A 23,683-nucleotide genomic window follows, 5' to 3' on the forward strand; every position below is an offset into this window, starting at 1 on the left:
AACGTGTTTGAACTGCACAGTGTCCTGGAATAGACACTCTGCATTCGGAAAGAAGGGAACTAAGTTCCCTCCCATTTCCCACTTTCCTGCTGTTCCAAATGACCAGTACCCTGGAGTTATGATTTGTCTTGCTGTCAGGATTCTAACTGGACTGTAACTGACCTAAGAATTCTGCAGAGCAGTTGCTGCTGTGGCCGGCTGCTCAGGTGAACGTCAGCCCAGTGGCCAGCAGCTGAGTCTTTTTGAGGCTCAGGAGCACCTAGCAAATACCTGCTCTATTCCTGGCCCACTAGACTCTAGCAGAGGAACGTATTTCACGTAAGTGTAGGGATTAAACATTCCTCACTATGCCATCAGGTGTGTTTCTGCTCTGTGGGAAAGGATAGCTGCAGTAGCAGATAGCAAAACAGCGAAATCATGAGCAGATTCCCACCCACAACAGGTTGCTGTGGTTAGGGCCATTTTCACAGGAACAATGCAACAGTATATTCAATCAGGAGCAGTGTGCTGGAAGAAAGTATGTGTGTCGGCTTCTCTGGATCAGATGTCTATACCTAACCAGGGGGTGGGAGAGAGCAGGGGAACTCTTTCTTTTGCTGCTTCTTTCTGGCCAGGAGGGAGGATGTCCTTCAATGACTAGACATGCTTGTTATTCCCTCCCTCACTGTATGTTGTCTTCTCTTTTGTTTCCAGGATGTCTGCCAAAGTCTCCCTGGGTCCTCTATTCTCCAAACCCCCCCTACGGGTGAGAGAAGGCTCCCTGGTGGGGAGATTGCTGAGCGTAGTTTCTTGCCTCCAGTTCTGTGGGTTCTTGATGAGTATTTTGGCCTGCATTCTGTGCATTGCAACCACAGCAAGTGTCAACTGGAGAGTGTGGCGTGGAGAGAACGGCTCTGGAAACGTCTGGATTGGAATCTGGAATGTCTGTTTTTGGAGAAACCCTTCTGACGACGGCAACTCTTTTTGGCATTGTGAAGGTCTCACTGAGCGATATCCAACCCTCCCAAGGGAAATTTTTATTGCTCAGGACTTAATGACCTTAGCTTCCACTATGAGTTCAGCCGCCCTAGTATTAATATCATTTGCCTTGTGCAATGTGTTCGAGCCTGGAAAACACGAGGATTTCCTCTTAACCTTTTTTAGGCTTGGAGCGTTCCTGAACATACCTGCAGGGATCCTTGTCCTGATTTCTGTGATATGGAACATGTCTTCTGTCTTGCAGAATGGGAAAATTGACTTCCCAGAAACTTTTGATTTGCCTCCAATTCCCAGCGAGCAGCATATTGGACCTTCTATTTATCTTGGCTATATCGCTGCGGGTTTCCAGCTGCTGAGTGCAGCTTTGGTTGGGATGGAGAGATTTTGTACCAGGACCACCACAACAGATCCATATCGAATAGACATTGCAGTGGTGATTACCCCAAGAAATTCGGTAAAAAGCGAGAGTCTAACCACTTGTTCAAAGTGTGGTTCTCTGCTGGATCTGGTCATTCAAGAGAAATCCTCCACAGTTGAGATACAGGAAAGCCAGGCAGAAGATCTTAACACTCAAAACGAATCCTGCATCGTGGATATCCAGGAAAGCCAGGCAGAAGATCTTGACACTCGAAACCAATCCTGCATCGTGGATATACCGGAAAGCCAGTCAGAAGATCTTGACATTCAAAACAAATCCTGCATCGTAGAGATACAGGAAAGCCAGGCAGAAGATCTTGACACTCGGAACCAATCCTGCATCGTAGAGGTACCGGAAAGCCAGGCAGAAGATCTTGACACTCGGAACCAATCCTGCATCGTGGATATCCAGGAAAGCCAGGCAGAAGATCTTGACACTCGAAACCAATCCTGCATCATGGATATACCGGAAAGCCAGTCAGAAGATCTTGACATTCAAAACAAATCCTGCATCGTGGATATCCAGGAAAGCCATCTACAAGATCTTGACATTCGAAACGTATCCTGCGTCGTGGATATAGAGGAAAGCTGTGCATCTCCAAGCCCACCTCAAGTTCCAAAACATACTATTATACATGTGACTCCCTGCAACATGGAATAGCATCAGATCCAGATCCACGCAGATTGCTCCCCCCACACACACACTCCAATGGGGTGTGGGTGGGTGGGTGGGTGTAGAGATCTGCGTGGACCTGGATCTGATAGTTTACTATTCCCTGTTGCAGGGAGTCACATGGAGGCCTCTTTTATTTGTTTTCTAGCATTTGTGTCCTTGTTCCCATTAGCTTCCTCCTCTTCTGGATATCTTTCCTGTGTCTACTCATAGATTTACATTTTTTATCAGCTCTTTCATTTCCTAAGCAACCACTCACATTTTGTATTTTAAATAAAGTTGTGGCCAAAATTATGCCAAAACCTCAAACTTACATTTCTGTGTGAAGTGTGATTTATTGGGGGGTGTTTTGGAGACCTCTAGACTCAAAAGCGATTTTAAATCATGGACACCTTGGTTCTGAAAATGGTGTTTCAGTCCTTGCATTTATTTAATTTATGGTTGATTCATCACCAGGGGGCTTGCAATTCCTGGGAACTCACTCCTTGCCTTTATTTATACCTACCTACCTACCTACCTTTCTTATTTACTTTTCAGTCCCTAGCATAGTTATTTGGAAGTCAATTCAATGGGCCTTTCTGGAATGGCAGCTTGGGGTTTGCTGTCTTCTTGCCTCAAAGTTCTGGCACTCATAACTCCGTGAGGTATATTTAACAGAGCCGGCTGAACTAGTCTGCTGGCTTTCTGGAATTTTTTGCAGGCTTTGATCTTCAGTCAAAGGAAGGAGCACTGAAAGTGGGAAACAGCAAATATTTGAACACTGTATTCCATAGTTACAACCCCACCCAAGCCCCCTAAATAGCTTTCAGCCCCATTGGCAGGAGCAGCCCTTCAGTGAGCAGCTGGAAGAGCATGGGAGTGTTGCAATCTTTCATTTTCTGATCCAGAAACCCTCCCCAGCCATTCCCAAGATAGGTATTCCTTTCATGTCATGAATGGTTTAAAAAACAACAACTGCATTTTCAGTTTGGTTATTAGAGGACATCTTGAGAGCTTGATACTGTCACAGTTCTTCTGAGCTGGATACAGTATAATTTTCTTCCACCCCTCTCCACCCACCCCATCATGCCTGTTGCCCTCCAGGTTTCTAAAACGTGGGGAACCCCCACAAGTTCAGAAGTTCCCTGCTTCTGACAGTTGCTCTCCAATTTGTAGAGGTGACAAGATAATATGACTCTGATTCTATCTCAGTGACACTGGCTGTGTGCCACTATCTTGTGTAGCTGTATTGAAACCAAATTCTCAGTACCTGCAACAATCCCATCAAAAAGTACATGTTCCTATAATGCTAATCACATTTCAGAGTTTTACTTTCTGGGTGGATGCTCCTCTTTCAATCAATCAACAAATGAATCTCTGCTTATAGAAACCCGTATGTTAAAGAGAGAGCATAACTTTCCCCCGCCATATTTGTTTTCTACAAGAAGGAACCTTTATTCATGAGGGAGCATTGGCCCTATGCAAGACTCCCCACTTTCAGCCTAAAGTCAAGCAGCCCAGTCACTGGTTGACCACCTTGGAAGAGATAGCCCGAGTCTATGCACATTCCTAAGAACCTCATAGAAACTATGTCATGCTTAGAAGTTGTCATGAAAATGCATGGCACTCCTCCATATAAAGACATGGAAACTCAAGGATGGGGAATCCATGACCCTCCATATGGTGTTGAACATTCAACTCCCATCAGCAACAGCCAGTCAGGGATGCTTTGAGTCCATCAACACTGGGAGGACCACGTGTTTCTCATCCCTGATTTAGGTGCTCCATCTCTCAAGCCACCCTGTGCAGTTATGAGTTTTTCACCCGCATCAAGTGGATAGAAAAGGGGGTGCCTGTAACTTTCCCAATGATTTGAGTCTGTCTGTCTGTCTGTCTGTCTCTCTCTCTCCCTGTGTGTGTGTGTGTGTGCATGAGAGAGAGAGAGAGAGAGAGAGAGAGAGAGAATGAACTGAAAACCAACCTCAGATCCTCCTCCAGCTGTCGTATTTAGACATCCATCCACTCTGTGGTAGTCTGCCACCAACTGCCCTGAAGAAAGATCATGGTGAAATTTTATATGTTGGTATTGTTTCTTATGTGTGAGTTTTTCTTAAATATAATTTAATATTACTTGTAATCGGCCTCGGAAAGATTCATATCCAGAAAGGCAGGGTATAAATGATGCCAATAAACAAATATCTCAGACATATACAACTTTAAAGTCTCCTTTACCTATGTGACATCATTCCAAGTAGTTCTCTACCAAGTTGACAAAGTCATCGTAGCTCTTTTCTCTCAAACAACAAGAATGAGAGCCCACTCCGCAACATGTTCAAACTTGGTATCAAGAAGGTAATTCCCCTAGCTAATCGCCAGTGAGGAATGCTAGCAATTTCCCTCATTCAGTGATACCTCGTAGATCCCTTACTTTAATAAAGTGTAACTGCCATGAGAAGAACCAAACTGCAGATTTTAAAACTTTCTATTACTGATATAGTTATGTTAATTTCTTTAGAACATGAATATTGATGTTATTTGGGAATATTTGTAAGGCATGGGAGGGGTGTTTACTCCTCAGTAGCTTTGCGTTATGATGGTTGTATGCTACAACCCAGAATCAGACACAGTTGGAGGGGAACAGCAGCAGGAGTAGGTTGTTACCCCCATATCTTGTTGTGGCTTCCCAGGGGTATCGCTGTGGAAAACAAGATGCTGAACTAGCTGCAGGGAAGTCTTCTTCAGGCAGTTGATATATTTGGTATTTGGGTTAAGTAAACCAGGTCACAGCTTTCTCTCTCTGAACTCAGTTGTCAACCTGCTAGACCCTGACTCACCCCATTAGCACTGCTTCACACAAGCACATTCACCACTCAGTGCCTCATCACATAAAAACTTGGAGCTAACTGTGGCAACAAAAGCATCCTGCTGAGATGAAGTCAGATGTTATAAAAGCTCTGTCCTGGGGTGGCCATTTCACACCTGCACACACCTCCATTTGCAACTGGTGAGCATGCAAGGATGAATTCACACTCAGCCTGGCAGTTAAAAAAACCTAGTTAACATGCAACCTTTTCATGAAACATATTGTATAACAGGGAATTTCCTACCTGAAATTCAAAATGATCCAAGGTCTCATTATGATAGTTACTTTGATTATAATGTGTCAGATTCACTGCACCAATAATTAGGAACACGAAAAAGTCAAGCAAGGTTACTAGGAAGGTGAGACCTATGTGAAATTAGCTAACCTGAAACCCACAGGTTTCAGGGCAGAGAATCTGGGTTTCACTTCAGATTTACAGTTAAGGTGCGATGGAGAAAACAGACATTGTGCATGTCTGATTAAAAATGTTTTAAAATGATAACACAATGGTGTCCAATATCACAGAAGTTAAATAAAATCCATCCAGGGTCCTCCCTCTGTTCTGGGGTGTTTAATTGTAAAAAAGAAAAGGGGAAAAGAAAAAGAAAAACTATATTTAACACATCTAGAGTAGACACACAATAAAATCCAGCAATCTTGGATCTTAGTGTGTGTGTGTGTGTGTGTGTGTGTGTGTGTGTGTGTTTAGTCTTGTCCAACTCTTCGTGACCCCATGGACCATAGCACGCCAGGCCATAGCACGCCTATAGTAAATACTAAATAAGAAACAGCAGAATTTTAAATTATCACGTGTCCCCATAGATTCTCCCCTCCCCCCCCAAAAAAATGTTGGCTCAAAATAATGTGTCCTCATAGTTTCTTCTCCCCTCAAAATGTTGGCTCAAAATAGATTGAAATACTTTATTATTTTCAGGCAGAATTTTAATAGAACATGACTGGAGAGAGCCAGGATTTCATGGGAAATTTAGAGTTGCTCCATGCTGAAGGGTTTAAAAGATGCCATAATATGTCTCTCAGAGAAGATGAAAAATAATAATAATAATAATAATAATAATAAATTTTTATTTATACCCCGCCCTCCCCAGTCAAAAACCGGGCTCAGGGCGGCTGACACCAACAGAACCACAATAAAACATAAAAACAATTAATTAAAATACAGATTAAAATACAGTATTAAAATTTAAAATGCAGCCTCATTTCAAGTAGGCCATAAGTGGCTGACACCAACAGAACCACAATAAAACATAAAAACAATTAGTTAAAATACAGATTAAAATACAGTATTAAAATTTAACGTGCAGCCTCATTTTAGTAGGCCATAAATCCAAGCCATGAGGGAGAAAAACACAGGGGTCAGGCTGAGTCTAACCCAAAGGCCAGGCGGAACAGCTCTGTCTTGCAGGCCCTGCGGAAAGATGACAAATCCCGCAGGGCCCTGGTCTCCTGGGAAAGAGCGTTCCACCAGGTTGGGGCCAGTACTGAAAAGGCCCTGGCTCTAGTAGAGGCCAATCTAGCCATCTTATGACTCGGGATCTCCAGAATATTATTGTTTGTGGACCTTAAGGTCCTCCGCGGGGCATACCAGGAGAGGCGGTCCCGTAGGTACGAGGGTCCCAAGTCGCATAGGGCTTTAAAGGTCAAAACCAGCACCTTAAACCTGATCCTGTACTCCACCGGGAGCCAGTGCAGCTGGTAAAGCACTGGATGAATGTGATCCCACGGCTGGGACCCTGTAAGGAGCCTCGCCGCGGCATTCTGCACCCGCTGGAGTTTCTGGGTCAGCTTTAAGGGCAACCCTGCGTAGAGCGAGTTACAATAGTCAAGCCTGGAGGTGATCGTCGCATGGATCACTGTGGCCAGATCGGGGCGAGAGAGGTAAGGGACCAACTGCTTGATGCGGCGGAGATGGAAAAATGCCACCTTTGCTGTGGATGCAACCTGCGCCTCCATGGAAAGGGAGGCGTCAAAGGTTACACCCAAACTCTTGACAGAAGGCGCTGGTACCAATTGAGCCCCTGCAAAAGATGGGAGTTGGCCCCCCAACCCCATGTCGCCCCGACCTAGCCAGAGGACCTCTGTCTTCGAAGGATTTAACTTCAGTCGGCTCCCACGTAGCCATCCAGCCACAGCTTCCAAGCACCTGGTGAGTGTGTCCGGGGCCGAGGCAGGGCAGCCGTCCATCAACAGATAGATCTGGGTGTCATCAGCATATTGATGACAACCCAGCCCAAAACTCCGGACAATCTGGGCAAGGGGGCGCATAAAGATATTAAAAAGCATTGGGGAAAGGATTGCGCCTTGCGGGACTCCACACACCAAGGGGTGCCGCGGCGACAACTCCCTCCCTAGCGCCACTCTCTGTCCCCGACCTGAGATGAAGGAACGCAGCCATTGTTGGACTGTGCCCTGAATCCCCACGTCGGCAAGGCGGTGGTCTAAAAGGTCATGATCGACCATATCGAAGGCTGCTGACAGGTCTAAAAGAATCAGCAGTCCCGACCCACCTCGATCCAGCTGTCTACGGAGATCATCTGTTAAGGCTACCAGAGCTGTCTCGGTCCCATGACCAGGGCGAAAGCCGGACTGAAATGGATCTAGAGCTGATGTTTCATCCAGAAACCTACCAAGCTGTTCGGCAACCACTCTCTCAATTATCTTACCCAGGTACGGAAGATTCGAAACCGGGCGATAATTGGATAGATCTAAAGGATCTAGAGATGTTTTCTTTAAGAGTGGACGCACCACTGCCTCCTTCAACTCCTCTGGGAAAGTCCCTGTGCCCAGAGACAAGTTGATGATCTCACCCAGGGGGGCCCGTACCTCATCTGGACACGCTCTAATCAGCCAAGACGGGCACGGGTCCAGGGAGCAAGTGGTGGGCCTTCCAGCCCGGAGGAATCTGCCTCAAATGGTCATCACTCCAACACATTGGACACAGCACTCCTTTCTTGTGAGTGATATGTGGGATGCCCAAGAGATCAGGGAGGAGGAGTGCAATGCAGCCCCTTTTCATGGTCAGGCCATTATCTGGTGAAGTTTGGGGAAAGCGCTTACTTGGAAAGTGAAATCCAGATTTCTTTTTCCCTTCAGAATGGATCTAATTTGTATATGCACTTTCAGAGTGCATATATGTATTTTAAATAAATATCACTTCAGGGACAAATAACAGGAAACCAGTGTGGGGCCCTGATACGAACTGGGAAGGCATTCCAGATCATACAGTTTAAACATGCACACATATATATAATTCCAGTTGTAATGGTATTGGATAATGTAGTCCATTGATGTGTTGAGTTATTAATTTATAGACACTAGAAATCGTTTACTTTATTTATTCCAATTCTGAATAATGGCATCAATACACATGATCTTTTCTACAGCACCCCCAATTTCTCTCTCTAAGCCCTTCCCAAGATGCAAAGGGTTTTCTGGTAAAGGATCTCCACCCAGATGGTGGTCAGCTCCTGCATTCCAACTGTACCTCCGCCTGCCCACCTGAAACTGGGGCAGCATCTTTGCAACTCCCTGCTACCTGTCAGCCCAGAAGCATCCTAGCATCACTCAGTGTCTCACAGTACAGATACAGAAATACACAGTGCTTTTTTCCTATAAAAATGTTTAGAGGTGCTCTCATTTTGACTCAAGAAAATCACTGGGAAAAGAAATGAAGCCGCCATCTTATTCACAAATTGTTTAGGGGTATGCGTACGCCTGTGTCCCCCCAGGGGGGGAAAGCGCTGGAAATAGAGGTACAGAAATGCTTTCCTCATAAATCCAGAATAGTTTACATGCAATGATGTTGACATGCCAGCCTCGCTACAAGTTATTCTGGGAATGTCTCGTTGAAATGCAATTCAGAAGGGGTCATCACCTTGGTAACTAGAGGGAAATGCTTAATCACTTTTTGGTTGCCTTCAAAATGGCCTAGGATGATTTGCCTCGTGTGTTCAGAGATATTAATGGCACTGCAGTAATGCAGTAAATAGTGTTTCTGCTTGGCAAGGAAAATGCAACCCATTTGGCTATTGATAGTACTAATACTAAGCATTTAAATAGTGCCTTAGAGTGGGGAATATCAGAAAACATTTCACTGGGTCACAAATAAAAGTCCACTAGTATTCTTTGTAGTCATGGCAGTACCTACACACAAAGCTAAGGGAACAGTGAAATGTTTCATGTTGGATTGGAGCTCTGAAGATTAATGGATGAATGGACTGGACAACAGAAACCCAGTCCTTGATCTGATCCAATGTCAGATGTGCCTGATGACAGAAAGACCCCATAAAGGGATGCTAATGCAATAAATAATGCCATTCTATCATGCCATGGATGGTCACTCACATTGGGAACATTGTATGTAGTTCTGAATGCCCTGGAGTAGCAGAAAATGAAGAAAAGAGCAACTAAGGTGCTCAGGGGGCTGGAGCAATAGCACATGTAGAGCACTATTACTTTCATCAGAGTTAGCTCCCACTGACTATTGACTTATTGAGCCCAGTGTTTTCTATCTCCATTTAAACGTGTTGTATGATGTCAGGTAAAATGTAATCTTTGTCTTTGGCACTGGATCTGAGATGGCTGTTTGTACATATGAAAGCTATTACTTGATGCTGCAGTTATCAAGTGAGGACCTTGTGTGTAAAGTCATCCTAAATGCCCACATTTAATTACACTGTTCTTCACTTTCATTTAAAAGAGCAGCATAAGTTGAATTGAGGAAGAGTAAAATGGTAACTAGGGACCCAGGTGGTGTTGTGGGTTAAACCACAGAGTCTAGGGCTTGCTGATCAGAAGGTCCCAGCTCCTGCCAACCTAGCAGTTCGAAAGCACATCAAAAATGCAAGTAGATAAATAGGAACCACTACGGCGGGAAGGTAAACAGCGTTTCCATGTGCTGCTCTGGTTTGCCAGAAGTGGCTTTGTCATGCTGGCCACATGACCTGGAAGCTATACGCCGGCTCCCACAGCCAATAATGCGAGATGAGCGCGCAACCCCAGAGTCTGTCACAACTGGACCTAATGGTCAGGGGTCCCTTTACCTTTACCTAAAATGGTGACTGCTCTAAAACTTTTTTAATGAGGTATGTCACAAAAGCTAACAGTAACTTTGTTGTTGTTGTTATTGTTGTTGTTGTTGTTTAGTCGTTTAGTTGTGTCCGACTCTTCGTGACCCCATGGACCAGAGCACGCCAGGCACTCCTGTCTTCCACTGCCTCCCACAGTTTGGTCAAACTCATGTTGGTAGCTTCGAGAACACTGTCCAACCATCTCGACCTCTGTCGTCCCCTTCTCCTAGTGCCCTCAATCTTAAGCAAAGAGAAAATACTTTGGATCAGGGCCTGCCCACCCATGAGGCAAGGCGAGGCAACTGCCTCGGGTGGCAGAATCCACAGGGGCAGCAGCTCTGGCTTCCAAGAAATGCATCAACCGCTGTTGCTGCTGCAGTGGCAGTAATGACTGGGGCAGCATGCTCCATGGAGGCCAGATCTGCCACTTCCTTGGAGCCCCCCCCCCAAAAAAAACTGCCTCTACAGTGGGCTCTTGGTGAATAGGAGGGGCTGCTGATCTCCTCTCACCCTTGTTCCAAATGTAGATCTTTCTTCCACCCTTGTTCCTGATATAGCTCTTCACTCGCACCTTCTTCCCTGGCAGGGGGCGGGGGCAGCACCATTTTGTGGTTTGCCTCAGGTGGCAAAATGTATTGGGCAGGCCCTGCTTTGGATAATATTTCTCCTGAGCTTTGTTTGGCTCAAAACTGACTCAAGCATTCATGAGATTAATGATGCATTTAGTTTTAAGATGGATCATTGTGATGATTCCCCATCTGACGGATTGTGGCAGGCTATAGAATGTCACCATCTGATTGCTCTGCGCAGGCCATTTACTTGGTATTCGACGCAAATTTATCTTTTAGAAAGGAATCCTATCTTGACCTAATTATTTCCACATATTAACACATTTTTTAGACCAATGGGGATCAGGTTATATCCACTTAACTCGATATTCTGCCTAAAACAGGCTCAAGGGATCTTTCCAGTATCTAATTGTTTATTGATCACACTTTCTGAAAATGGGCGACTTTTTATAATGTAATAGAAATATTTGTAATTAACAAGTATAGCAGCTGGAATATGAGGATTCCTCTCCCAAATCCAAATGATGTGACGATGAGTCCTGGAGCCGACCATATGGCTGCCTGCCTTCAACCCATATGCTAGCTCTACAGCTGTACCCTAGCCTCTCCACTTTTAAGTTTTAGAAATGAGGAGAGTTGTGAATTGACAGAAAAATGACCTGGCCTGCTCTTGTAACTTTAACCAACACCATAATCTAGATTCTAGAGACATCAGCAGGTGATGTCATCAGCAGGACTCCCTCAAAGAACCATTCATTCCTCAACAAAGGTGTGTGTTTGGGGGGGTTCCCTCAAAGAACCATTCATTCCTCAACAAAGGTGTGTGTTTTAGAATAGATGGGCAAATTCTTTGAACTCTTTGGTGAGGGTGAGTTTACCTTTAAAGATGCACTTGCAGTTGGTTGTCTCTTTTTCTCTTTTTATAGGGAAAAAATGCTTCACAGCCACTTCAAGCGCATCATCCCTCGTGAGAACAACAATGAATCATGACGCAGCATCCTTTCCATGTAACACTCATTCAAAAATTATAGTGGAAATGCCACTCAAGCAGCCAAGGCAAGCCAAGCTGCCTTTTCTGTATGTTGTAGTGACAGAGACACAATACACGTGTAGACAAGTTGAATCAAAGCAGAAGACAACCCTGGGCAAGCCAGAGAGCTCTGTTTTTATTGAAAACCAGCTTAACAGGTTAATATTCAACAGGTAGAGTAACTTTAGACCAATCATGGTAAAATGATTCCTTATATGGTAGTGTTCCTGAGCTAGCCACGCCCTGAACCTCCCCCAAGTGTCCATCATTGCAGGAGGTGTTTCCCACATGCACTCTGCACGTGCTCTAATCACATGCCTGCTCTCCCACCTCGTGCTCTATCATGTTCTTACCGGTTCCATCCTGTTTTATCCCCTTTGGTGCTGTCTTGGTGACCTATGTAAGACCCCTAACCTCCAGCCTGGTTTGCCAAGGCTGCTCTAACCTGCGCTAAAGCAGCCTGGCTTGCCAGGACCACAATCCCTTGCTTTTGGCATGGCTTGCCAATCCAATCCTAACCAATGTCGTCCCTACATCTGTATATTTATGTGGGGGGGGGGAGAGGGAGAGAGAGAGAGAGAGAGGGAGGAGGAGGAGGAGGAGGAGGAGGAGGAGGAGGAGGAGGAGGAGGAATCATAGAGTTGGAAGAGACCACAAGGGCCATCCAGTCCACCCCCCCCCCCGGCCAAGCAGGAAACACCATCAAAGCATTCCTGACATATGGCCTCAAGCCTCTGCTTAAAGACCTCCAAAGAAAGGGGGAGGGGGAGGGGGAGGGGGAGGAGGATAGACTCAGCATTGTAGAGCTGGAATGGACCCAATGGTCATCTAGTCCAACCCCCTGCGATGCAAGAAGAGAATAAAAAAGAAACCCTCAGCCACATTCTCCTTCAAGGTAACCACCAAGGTGACCACCAAGTTCTTAGATTTTGCCCCTCCAAAAAGACTCCAGTCCTTGAAAGTGATGGAAATGTCTTGGTTATTTTGGCCCATCTTTGGGGTGCACCCTTTTTTTCAGGTTGCAGATGAATAGGATCACATGCTAATTGAATCACTCTTAGTAACTGCGTGTGAGCTACAGATAGAAGAGGAGAAAAGCCACTGGGATTTCACAACAAGCTGGATATGAAGTGAGACCAGCTGCCCAGCTTGCGACTGTGGTCCAGGATGGCGTTCAGGACAAGCCTTAGACATCCCACTGGTGCCTCCCCAGTGAAGATGCTAAACCCTCCCTGTGAGAGCAGGACTAGTTGGGTTGCCTCTGCACAGGCTTATGGTATTGGTCAGAAAGTTTATCCCAGTTTCTGATTCTTTGTGACATTTAAATCGTTAAAGACGTATCCCACTTACTTGATGAAAGCCAAAGTGGGCATTTGCACGGGAAGTCAGATAGGTATCTTAATATTTTGGTTCACGACAGGAGGAAGAAGTGAGTTGCATTTAGGTTGCTGGGTATTATTCAGGTAGAACAGAAAGAAACACAATCTGCTGATAAGTGTTGAAATGCACCCTTCCCCTTTCATCAGTAAATTTCAAGGTGTGGGTATTAGGCTCAATGTGGAAGGGGAATGTGTGGATTAAATGTAACATAAAAATCTAAGAGAAGGCCCAAAGTGATAATGTTTACATGTGGCGACATGTGGCTTTTAAAGGAAGCCTCTTCTAGCTGATGAATGAAAGTGTTGTTTTTTTTATCTGGGAGACTGAATCACAGCTGGAGCGGTTAGAATTCAGAACATCCCAGGATACTGGATTTCTGGTGGGGAGCCTGAGGAGAAATGTCATTATCTAGAAGGACGATGGCTCCAAGGCTTTGGATGAAAAGGGCTCAGGTTGGTTGAGCAGTGCGCCATTCGCCCCAATGGACCAGCCTCCACCGCTGGACATGCCCACATTCTGATATTGCATGTGGCAGAATTAATACGGACGGGAGAGGTAAAGACACAATGTACTTAACTGGATTGTATTGCTATAGTCATGGCAGGTTTCACATCCCCGAAAGAACAAGTGGCTAACAGATCTGAAACAAAGTGGAAGTTTTGCTTATGGTCAAGGTTCTGGTTCAGAGGCATTCTCTCTTTCTCCCTCCGTGGCACAGAGACAATGGCCCTGAGCAGTGCCCTCATTCCATATATAACAACAACATACATATTCCTTCTGAGCCATGCACATACACAGAGGGGAGGGGGAGAGAAAAAATAGGTACAGTTTTTAAAATTTAGCATGGCTTAATGCATTCCGTATATAAGTACCCAGAGGTCTTTTGCAGGTACATGGTTTTTTTTAAAATAACAATGTGCCTGTATTCTGTTCCTGTTAATTGTGCTAAAAGAACTAGTATCTACAGGAGGGGTGGGGGACCTTTTTTGGACTGAAGGCTGCATTTCCCAGTGGAAAGCTGTAAGCTGTCAGCAACAGCATTCCAATGGTGGGTGGGACTAGACTCATATACAATTACACAGCATTAACACGCACAATCTCTCTCTCTCTCTCTCTCTCTCTCTCTCTCTCTCTCTCTCTCTCTCTCTCTCTCTCTCTCACACACACACACACACACACACACACACACAGCGCTAAGCCCCATGGGAACAGGCATATATTATATTTAATTCTTAGTACAGTAACTCCATTTTCTCTATAGAATTGTTTCTTGAATAAACTTTGTAAAAACAGCTCTCCAGTACCTTTATCTGTCCTGACTGCAAAAGGCAGAAAGAACTCAGCAACTGTGGCAGAAGAATGCAAATAAGGTCTAAGCATAGCTGAACAGCCTTGCCTGATAGCTATTTAAAGCTTCAGCCTTCACAATGCAATTGCATGCATGCAATTGCAAAATGCATATTCTATTTTTGCATGCTTGCAAGAAACAAACTTTTAGTGAAACGTTTTCTCCTCCACTTTGATCTTTTTACAGAGTAGGAAGCTGCAGTTGCGCAGTTTGCACAACATCAGACCCTTTGCGCCCCCTCCCCAAACATATGGTGGTCAAGAAGGGATGTGCGGCCAGAAATTTGCTGCAGACACATCCAACCCAAGCTGGGGTCGTAATTCCCCCTTCCCCCCATTTGCAGTGTTGTGTTTGTAGGAATAGAGCAGTATATTACTACTGAATGTGTCAGTGCCAAACATCACACACAGGCTCCCATGTTTATATGTTTGTGGTGAAATGCATATGCATGCTGGCTTCCCATACATGTGTTTTACTTATGCTGTATAGAGTTTATCAGCAGGAATCATAATGCACCCATGAGTTTGCCGTTGGGTGCCTGGATGTGTGCTTGTGTGCTGGGCATGTGAGATTTGTTTTAAATGAATGGGGAGTTTGCAAACACTGAGAGGCCCATCTGGCTATACAGTATCTATTTATGGGCTTAAAACATATTCAGAATCTGGGCTTTATTGAGAAATCAGTGTATTTGTACTTAATTTCAACAGATCCAGATCTCTGAGGTTTAAGGCCAGGTGGTTTTGCACAGCTATTTAACAGTTCCTGCAGTTGTCATGTTTAAAAATATTAATGTCTTTCATGGACAAACAATCTTCTGTCTGATCTATTAATACAGCGGATGCTGCAGACAAGTGGGTTTTTGAGGCTGCAATCCTATATCTACTTACATGGGAGTAAGCCCCATTGAGCCCAATGGGTCTAATTTTTTAGTTAGACGTACAGAGTTCTGCTGTGATTTTATTTATTGAGATGTAGAACATTTGATGCTTTAAAAGGCCTTTTAAGGTGCTTCAAAGAGAAATCTAGATGAAATCAGGGATGAACGTGGCACATCTGCTCCCTCTTGTGGCAAAAAAATGAATGATGCAGCAAGAAAAAAAGAAATAGCCAGCAGCAGGCTATTGTCATGAATTTTTGTGTCACCCAAACAAGAACAAGATTTGTTTAGAGATTGTGAGATTTTTTTAAAGTTCATATACCTGTGTGTAGGAGCGATCATGGTGGGTTTAAAAGCTGCTAGCAGCCCATTTCCCACGCCAGTTTCAGTGGGTTGTAGCATCTTACTACCAGTTTCCCTCTGAATGCCAGGTGCTGGGAGTCGCAAGTGGGGAGAGTGCTGTTGCCCTCAGGCCAGGCTTCCCGCAGGCAACTGGCTGGCCACTGTGAGAACAGGACTCTGGGCCTTTTGTCTGCATTAGTCTGGCTTTTCTGTTCTTAAATGGTATACTGAAATTTTCCACCCAATTTGTGGAAAGCAAAACGGGTCTGGTTTCAGGGTGGGGGAAGCAGTTTGCCAAATATTCTCCAAGGTGAGGATGAATTGCAGATTAAGAGAGAAAAACCTCAGAAAAATACCTTCTTTCAGTTAATTCTCTCAATCAATACTGAATGAAACTATGAATGAATGAAACACTAGCTGATGAAGGAAGCTATGGTCTAAGATGACTGCAAGGAGCTGGAGCCAAGACCATTGCTGCCAATATATTTGGTTGGATCTAGAAATTGTTTCAGAAATGATTGATGGGGGGGCAAAGGGGGAGGGAATTTCACCGAATCACAAACTTTTCCAAGAAGCAAACCCAGAGAAAATGTGTAAAGAATTTCTTGCCAAACTCAGTTCAGCTATAGGAGTTGGGAGCATGTTTGTGCCGTCTTTGCCCCCTTTATCATGTGTGATTCTCCATCCTTTGGTGGCATCTTCTGCTTGGAATTATGATGAGATGGATCCATGTCAGGCTGGAAAAAAGGAGAGGAAGAGGTCTCAGCTAGTACTAGCAAAACATTATAAAAATGCAGCCGCACTACCTAGGGAAGAGCAGATTGAATCCAGCCGTTTGCTTCATTTGGGACCACTTCAGCCCAGAGCTACTGTGGTTTGGAGATAGCCCCAACTACCTCCAGGGTGGCCTGATTTGGCTCAGAATTTGGGCTTTACCTAAAGTAGAAGCATGTCGTTATTTATTATGGGGAAATACTGGACTGTGCCTTTTTAAAGCTTCCTAACACTTGATGAAGCTGAATGGTAAAGTCTACTGGGCTTCAGAGAATGTAATACATTCTTTGGTATGATGTTTTCCCATTGGGAAAATATTCTTTAATCTTTCCTTTAATAGCTCAGTAAGAAGCTGAGTGTGGAAAGTAATGTCTCTAATTTGCTAAATGAGATTGTTGCCTTGTGTGACAATACTTCCTGGCTTCCTCAGGAAAGTGTCTGGAGAGGCTTACGGGAGGTGTTCATGTCACTTGAAGAAAGGCGGTTGTCGGTTCTTTGTCAGCCATCTGCTGACAGGAGTTCTCCTTTTTAATTAGTCAAGTTGTGCAGTAATGGGGAGAAGGTGTGTGAATAACTGAGCAGAAAGGGAACAACACCACACAAGAGCAGCAATGCAGAATGAAATTATCAGCCTAATGAGCCGTGAAATGATCCATTCAGTTGCATGGGAAGTTAACAGCAGCCCACATTAGACTCTGACACGGTTGACAGAGCTTTCACAGGAGAGCCCAAGCAGGTAACAGGAAAGAACGGGCTTTTCTCATGGGTGCGCCTGTCATCAAACTGCAGGGAAACCTTTTCCTGGTGTTTACCAGCACACTGAACATCAGGGCTGGTCCAAGTTGTGGAGGGAGGTGGGGGGCGGGAATGTCTTTGGGCAAGATCCTGAAGCTGAGGCTCCAATACTTTGGCCACCTCATGAGAAGAGAAGACTCCCTGGAAAAGACCCTGATGTTGGGAAAGATGGAGGGCACAAGGAGAAGGGGACGACAGAGGACGAGATGGTTGGACAGTGCTCTCGAAGCTACGAACATGAGTCTGACCAAACTGTGGGAGGCAGTGGAAGACAGGAGTGCCTGGCGTGCTCTGGTCCATGGGGTCACGAAGAGTCGGACACGACTAAACGACTAAACAACAACAACAACAAAGGGGGAGAGGGGAGTGCCATCACTGGCTGAGATGGCCACTTACGGTAGTCTGCACACGGCATTCCCTGTTTTCATAAAGCCACTCACAGCCTCTTCCTACCTCCTCAGATTGCTGCAATTTTGCGTGTTGATATTAGGGAAGGTTGGAGGAAACATCGCTGGAAGGTGAGAGAGGCCTCTTACAGCATACTTCCCTACTGGCATCTCTGCTGGAAGCAGCCAGATCCCACGCAGTGGCCAAACAAACATGACCACCATGTCTGAGAAGCAAACCATGGGGGGGGGAGACATGGCTATATTCATTCCGAAAGCAACACAAGGACCTCTCAAGCACCAGGAAACAAGGACTGATTCACCTGAATCCAAATTAAGATGGTCAGCAATATCATCTAAAAAAATTAGCATCCCTATATACTGAATTGCATTGCCTCTTTATCATGTGCTTCAGAGACAGTTAGTACTGAATCTCACAGGTTTTCATCTTGTTCAACACTTATAGAACTGTAGAGTTGGAAGGGACCCCAAGGGTCATCTAGGCCAACCCCCTGCGATGCAGGAATCTCAGCTTAAGTGTCCATGACAGATGGTCATCCAGCCTCTGCTTAAAAACCTCCAAGGAAGGAGAGTCCACCACTCCCCAAGGGAGTCCATTCTGCTGTCGAGCCGCTTTTACTGTCAGAAAGTTCTTACTGGTGTATAGTCAGAATCTCCTTTCTTGTAACTTGAAGCCATTGGTTTGTGTCCTACCCTCCAGGGCAGGAAAAAACAAGCTTGCTCCATCTTCCATGTGACAGCCTTCAAGATATTCGAAGGCGGCTGTCAATCTCCTTTCAGTCTCCTCTTTTCCAGGCTAAGCATACCCTCAAAACCGTTCCTCATAAGGCTTGGTTTCCAGACCCTTTGCAAGACCAGGCGCAGTGAGCTGGGGGCCACCGGCCGTGTGTAAATAGCAAGAATCTCATGACTATAGAATGAAATGGCCACAGCTTTATGGATCACAGATGTCAGTAGGCTTTGGCATAGGCACTGGGTATGTATCCTGAATCACCCAGCCCAACTGCTGGCTGATTCCTCCATCCAGGTCAATTCTGGGATTAAGGTTCGCCCCCCCCCCTCGTATGACACCAATCAAACTGGGTGAACCTGCCAGGTCACAATTGGGGTGTTCTATGGCCCTTTGGACTTTTAGACAGAATCTTCTCCTTTACCAGAGTATCATGAAATTTTATCCCTCTTACCTCCCAGTTTAGACTAAGGACTCAACAATTTCTGCCAAAAGTTGTGACAGTTGCTATGAGGAAGGCAAAATTCCTAGACGGGCCCAATCTGTCTGCATGCAAATTCCTTCTTCCCCCCCTAATATGGTGACTGATAAATTCCACACCTTGTGCAATGCCTGCTTAGCTCTGGGCACAGCCAAAAACCCAGATGGCCGGGTGGGATGTCTGATTCCGCCTGCACTGTTTGCTCCCAGCGCAGCTGGTTTAAATGCTGTGGTAGTGGACCAGAGCGAAGGTTGGCTCTGTCAGGACCATTGTCAGAGCCCCAAACCCAATGACTGTGATTAGCCAACTCAAAAATTTAATTTGGCAGCAAATCCCATCAATCCCTGCGGTCAGCTGAGGCCAATGGCAGAGTCAGCTAGTCATGCAGAGAGGAAGCCCCTGCCCCCCCCCCGGTAACCCCACAACCACATTGTGCCATAACCATCACTGCCACCGAAAACAGCAAGTGTCCCAGCTTACAGGAGCCTGCTGTGCAAGATTGTTCATGGGTGCATTATCACTGTAAAGGTAAAGGTACCGCTGACCGCTGGTCCAGTCGCAGACGACTCTGGGGATGCAGTGCTCATCTCGCTTTATTGGCCAAGGGAGCCAACGTACAGCTTCCAGGTCATGTGGCCAGCATGACTAAGCCGCTTCTGGCAAAACCAGAGCAGCGCACGGAAATGCCGTTTACCTTCCCGCTGTAGCGGTTCCTATTTATCTACTTGCACTTTGAGTAAGTAAGTAAGTAAGTAAGTAAGTAAGTAAGTAAGTAAGTAAAACCTTTATTGGCATCAAACAAACTCGCAGACAAAATAATAACAGATTAAAACTGTCACTGTGGCAAATGCTGTGTTAAGAGAGAGAAGGGAATAATCCGCTATCCGCTTTCACGACATTGGGGCTTCTAATAATTCAGACGACTGCAGAGTATAACGACGAGAAAATAGTAAATTAAGATATTGAGCCACCATCTTGGTGAGGACCTGGTCCTTCCCCAGCAAAAGGTATTGTAAGATTTCCCGCTCTGGTCTCCTTCTGGGGATGCAGAGCCGGTCCAGGAATTGTTGACGAAGATTGACGTAAAGATTACAATGAAAAACCATATGTAGAAGGCTTTCCACCTGAGGGTCATGACACAGACAGATCCTCTCATCCTTCGCCCTGCCTGAGAATCTTCCCCACAGGAGGTTCGATGGATTTGCGTTGAACCTGGCCAACGAAAATGCCCTTCTTTCTTGTGGGTTCAGTAGGAAGTCAAGATAATTAGGTTTTGTTTCATGAGCCCACGGGAGGTGGAAAAGAAGGGGGGAACATGTTGTGCCTGCTGCCGCTATAAGATCCTGTCTCTCAATGTCCCACAACCTAGTTATGACTGTGGCTTTGGCAGATTGTAAGGACATTCAGCGGAGGAGTTCTACTGAAAGCCCCAGTTGCTGTACCTTCCTGTTGAAGTGTTGCAGCCCGGGGGGGAGGAAGGTGTCCGAAAGCATTACCTGGAGGAAGGGATCTCTGTTTACCTTCCCGCCGGAGCGGTCCCTATTTATCTACTTGCACTTTGACGTGCTTTCGAACTGCTAGGTGGGCAGGAGCTGGGACCGAGCAACGGGAGCTCATCCCATCGCGGGGATTCGAACCGCCGACCTTCTGATCGGCAAGCCCAAGGCTCAGTGGTTTAGACCACAGCGCCACCCGCATCACTGTACTAATCACTTAAATCTTTGCATGTGACCCTGGGCCCATGAACAGAAATGAAGAGAAATATCATTATTATTTATTAAATTTGTATACCGCCATTCATCCGTAGATCTCAGGGCAGTTCACAACATAAAAACACTAGGTATAAATGCAAAATACATAATAAAAACAAGAGGAAACAAACAAAAACAACACAAACCAATAACGCCTACCACCACCGAAAGCACATTTAAAATCGAGTTAGCAACTGCTGTGAAGCAGTTTTGGAAATTCTTTATTCCAAAGTGCCACCACATTTCAGGTACGTGAGCCTTGCTGAGGTGGTGTGAGAACCGCCTCCTTGCAGGTGAAAGGTTTTTTTTGGCAGCTTCTTTGTTTCTTTTTCTTTTGTTGTTAATATTATGAGCAGAGACTTTGGGATAATGTGGTGATTAAAACATAAACAAACAGAGAATAAAATTTATTTATGGGAAGTTATTTGTTTGACTTTACCTCAGATCCCTGCCAAAGGAATTAAGGCTCTGTTTTTATAACCTGTGTCCTATCCTAATTAGCTGTCCGTGAATGACATGGGTGCTGGATTTCTACCCAGCCCATTTTGAAAATATTTTTACTCTTCAGATCCTTGCCAATCATTTTGCTAGGTGTTCACATACCCATGGCAGCATCTAAGGTGTGTTCCAGGGCATCGTGATATTAAAAATAAAATTCCAATATGTCCAAGTAGAGCCTTGGAAAATGCTAACCTACTTTCAGGGTTTTTAAAATGCATTTCAAACCATTTTTAAAAGGAAAGCGTGGCCATGTTGATTCTTCAGCTACCTTCATTTATTCTCCTGCGTCTTTTCATCTTCAAGCAAACATATGCTCTGCTCCACCGGAAAGGAAAACAGCCAACCACCAGGTGCGCAACGGACGTCAATAACTTTCTCGGTACATTTTGAGGCATAACAGAAGTGAAGGGCGGCCGGCTCCCCCCTCTGACTTATCCAGGCTGCACTGACTCAAGGTCTACAGCAGTGTGCCTGGAAAGGATAGTAATGCATTCCCAACATTAGCAATAAATGGATCATTAGATGGCCATTCTGTAACTTTTGGGAGAAGCCGACCAGAAAATTGGATTTCCTTGGATTCTTTGCCAAGCTTTGCTTAAAGGAATGCCCCCTGATTACTTAGTTGTAGCAGATTATTTGGTTGTATCATTACCAACTACATCTGAAGTGCAAAGGCCCTTGACATGTTCCTCTGGTGGGCAGCTTTATTTTTAGATTTAATTTCAAATATGAGCATAGCCTTTGTCCTTTCGGTAAAGTTTTGCAATTTTCTGCTCCGGCTGTAAATCTATATGACCTTTGCAACACTAGTCTTCGGAGGAGTGATATAACCGTGTTAACATTGATCTTTCTACTGCGAATGGACTAGAGCTTCTTTCCCACGGTTCTTCCTGGGCCTTTGAGTACAGCTCCTTCTAGGTCAGTGATGGCGAACCTATGACACGCGTGTCAGACGTGACACGCAGAGCCCTCACTGCTGGCACACGCCCCATCGGCCCATTTGCGCTGTTGTCTCCGCTGTTAAAACCTGGATCCTTTTGTTGTTGTTGTTGTTGCTGGTAGCCAGAGATTGGTTTTTAACCCTTTCTGTGCTGTTTTTTCTGGCACTTTGGCAGACGATGATTGGGTGTAACAGCGTTCATTTTTTAACCCGTTCTGTGCTGGGGTTTTGTCGGTGCTGCGTGTTAGTTCCAGCGAAGGTATTATTCATCATTTATTTCTGTTCTCTTTCCCCCAAAAAAAGCAAAGCAACTTTTGCACGCCCTCCCCAAAAAACCTCCAAAACTTTGGTCAGCAGCTCCCTCCAAAAAGCTCAACAACTCTGGGCACTTTGTGATAAATAAGGGTTTTTTGGTTTGGTTAAATAATTAGTTTTTGGTTTATTAAATACACTTATATATTACAATTATACATTTTTGTTATTTAAACTATAAATATCATGAAATTATGGGGTTTTTTTCTCGAAGTGACACACCATCCGAGTTATGCTCGGTTTTGGGGCGAATTTTGACACACCAAGCTCAAAAGGTTGCCCATCACTGTTCTAGGTAGTTTGAGAAGCCGGGTTTCTCTTTGCTTTGTACACAGAGTTTTATGAATACTTTGTTACTACCCTGGCAGTGATCAGCTATACGTAGGGATGCAAAGGTCTGAAGCTTGGGACAGGGATGCAATCCTGTGTCCTGTTCTTTCAGGCTTACTGTGGGTTCTTTAGAAAAGCTTGTCACCAATCTCTGTTCAATATCTGCCCCCTTAGCCTTGAGATTTCAGGGATTCATACAGAGACCGTTGTTAATTGCACTCAGTCACATTCTCAGCCCAATTCAGTCTGCTATTTTTTCTCTGCTCCTCCCATCTCCTCCTTCAACCTCTGGCTCCTGCTCAGGACAAACTTCTAAGACACAAACAGAGAGTTATAGAATGTAACACCGGGTTGGCCTTGTTATATTGTTGGCTTTTTTTTTTAAAAAAAAAAGGTACTTGCAACAAGCCAAATCTCATCCTTTGACCCTCTGCTTTCTAACCTCTTTTAAAAAGAAGCTTTCCACCATTCTTCAGCTAAAATTTTTAATGCATTTTAAACAGCTCAGCACACAAACATATACACACAAACCCCTCATGAGGCTTGCAATTGATGCTATTCTCTTACGGCTCTTAATGAAAAAGTTTAGTGTTGCTCACTGGTAAAATAATAGCATTTTCTCCTGAGAATGTCCCACTTAGGATTCTGGTCCAAGGCTGACTTAGATAAGGGTGGGGAAGTCGCTTCTTTTTGGTGGATCAGGCCCTTATCCAAAATGTTTTCCTCAGCTGTTGCTGTCTAATCAGAGGCAACTCTAACTGATATTTCTTAAACAACATAAGGTAATTGTTTCTTTTCAGATCATTTCATATAATTAAGCAATAATTCCTCTTGACACAAACATTAGTGGGAGAAAATAGATCACGGATTGATTTAGAAATATTGAACCTGGACTGAAATCCATTTTCTCGGCTCAGAGTCTGTAACAAGGGATATTCTTTTTTTAGGAAAGCATTTTATTAGAACGCTTAATAATGACTTAATGTTTTAGCACATCAATATGCTCTACAGCGTGGGCTTTGCCTAGAGATGCGGCGACACTTCTTTCCCTTAGAGATGCCTGAGAATATATGAAAAGTCTCAGGTATCTATAGAGAATAAAGTTATTCTGAAGATGAA

General features: G+C 44.8%; 1 protein-coding gene across 1 annotated transcript; it reads left to right on the forward strand.

Moving 5' to 3' along the window:
• Nucleotides 1–519: 519 nt before the first annotated feature.
• Nucleotides 520–2,056, forward strand: LOC148687460 (uncharacterized). The gene has a single exon (XM_088675089.1). It carries the CDS (start codon nt 695–697, stop codon nt 2,054–2,056), a length of 1,362 nt encoding a protein of 453 aa, XP_088531215.1. The 5' UTR covers nt 520–694.
• Nucleotides 2,057–23,683: the final 21,627 nt, after the last annotated feature.

Source organism: Zootoca vivipara, chromosome 1, assembly GCF_965207765.1.
Source record: "Zootoca vivipara chromosome 1, rZooViv2.hap1.1, whole genome shotgun sequence".
Taxonomy (NCBI): domain Eukaryota; kingdom Metazoa; phylum Chordata; class Lepidosauria; order Squamata; family Lacertidae; genus Zootoca; species Zootoca vivipara.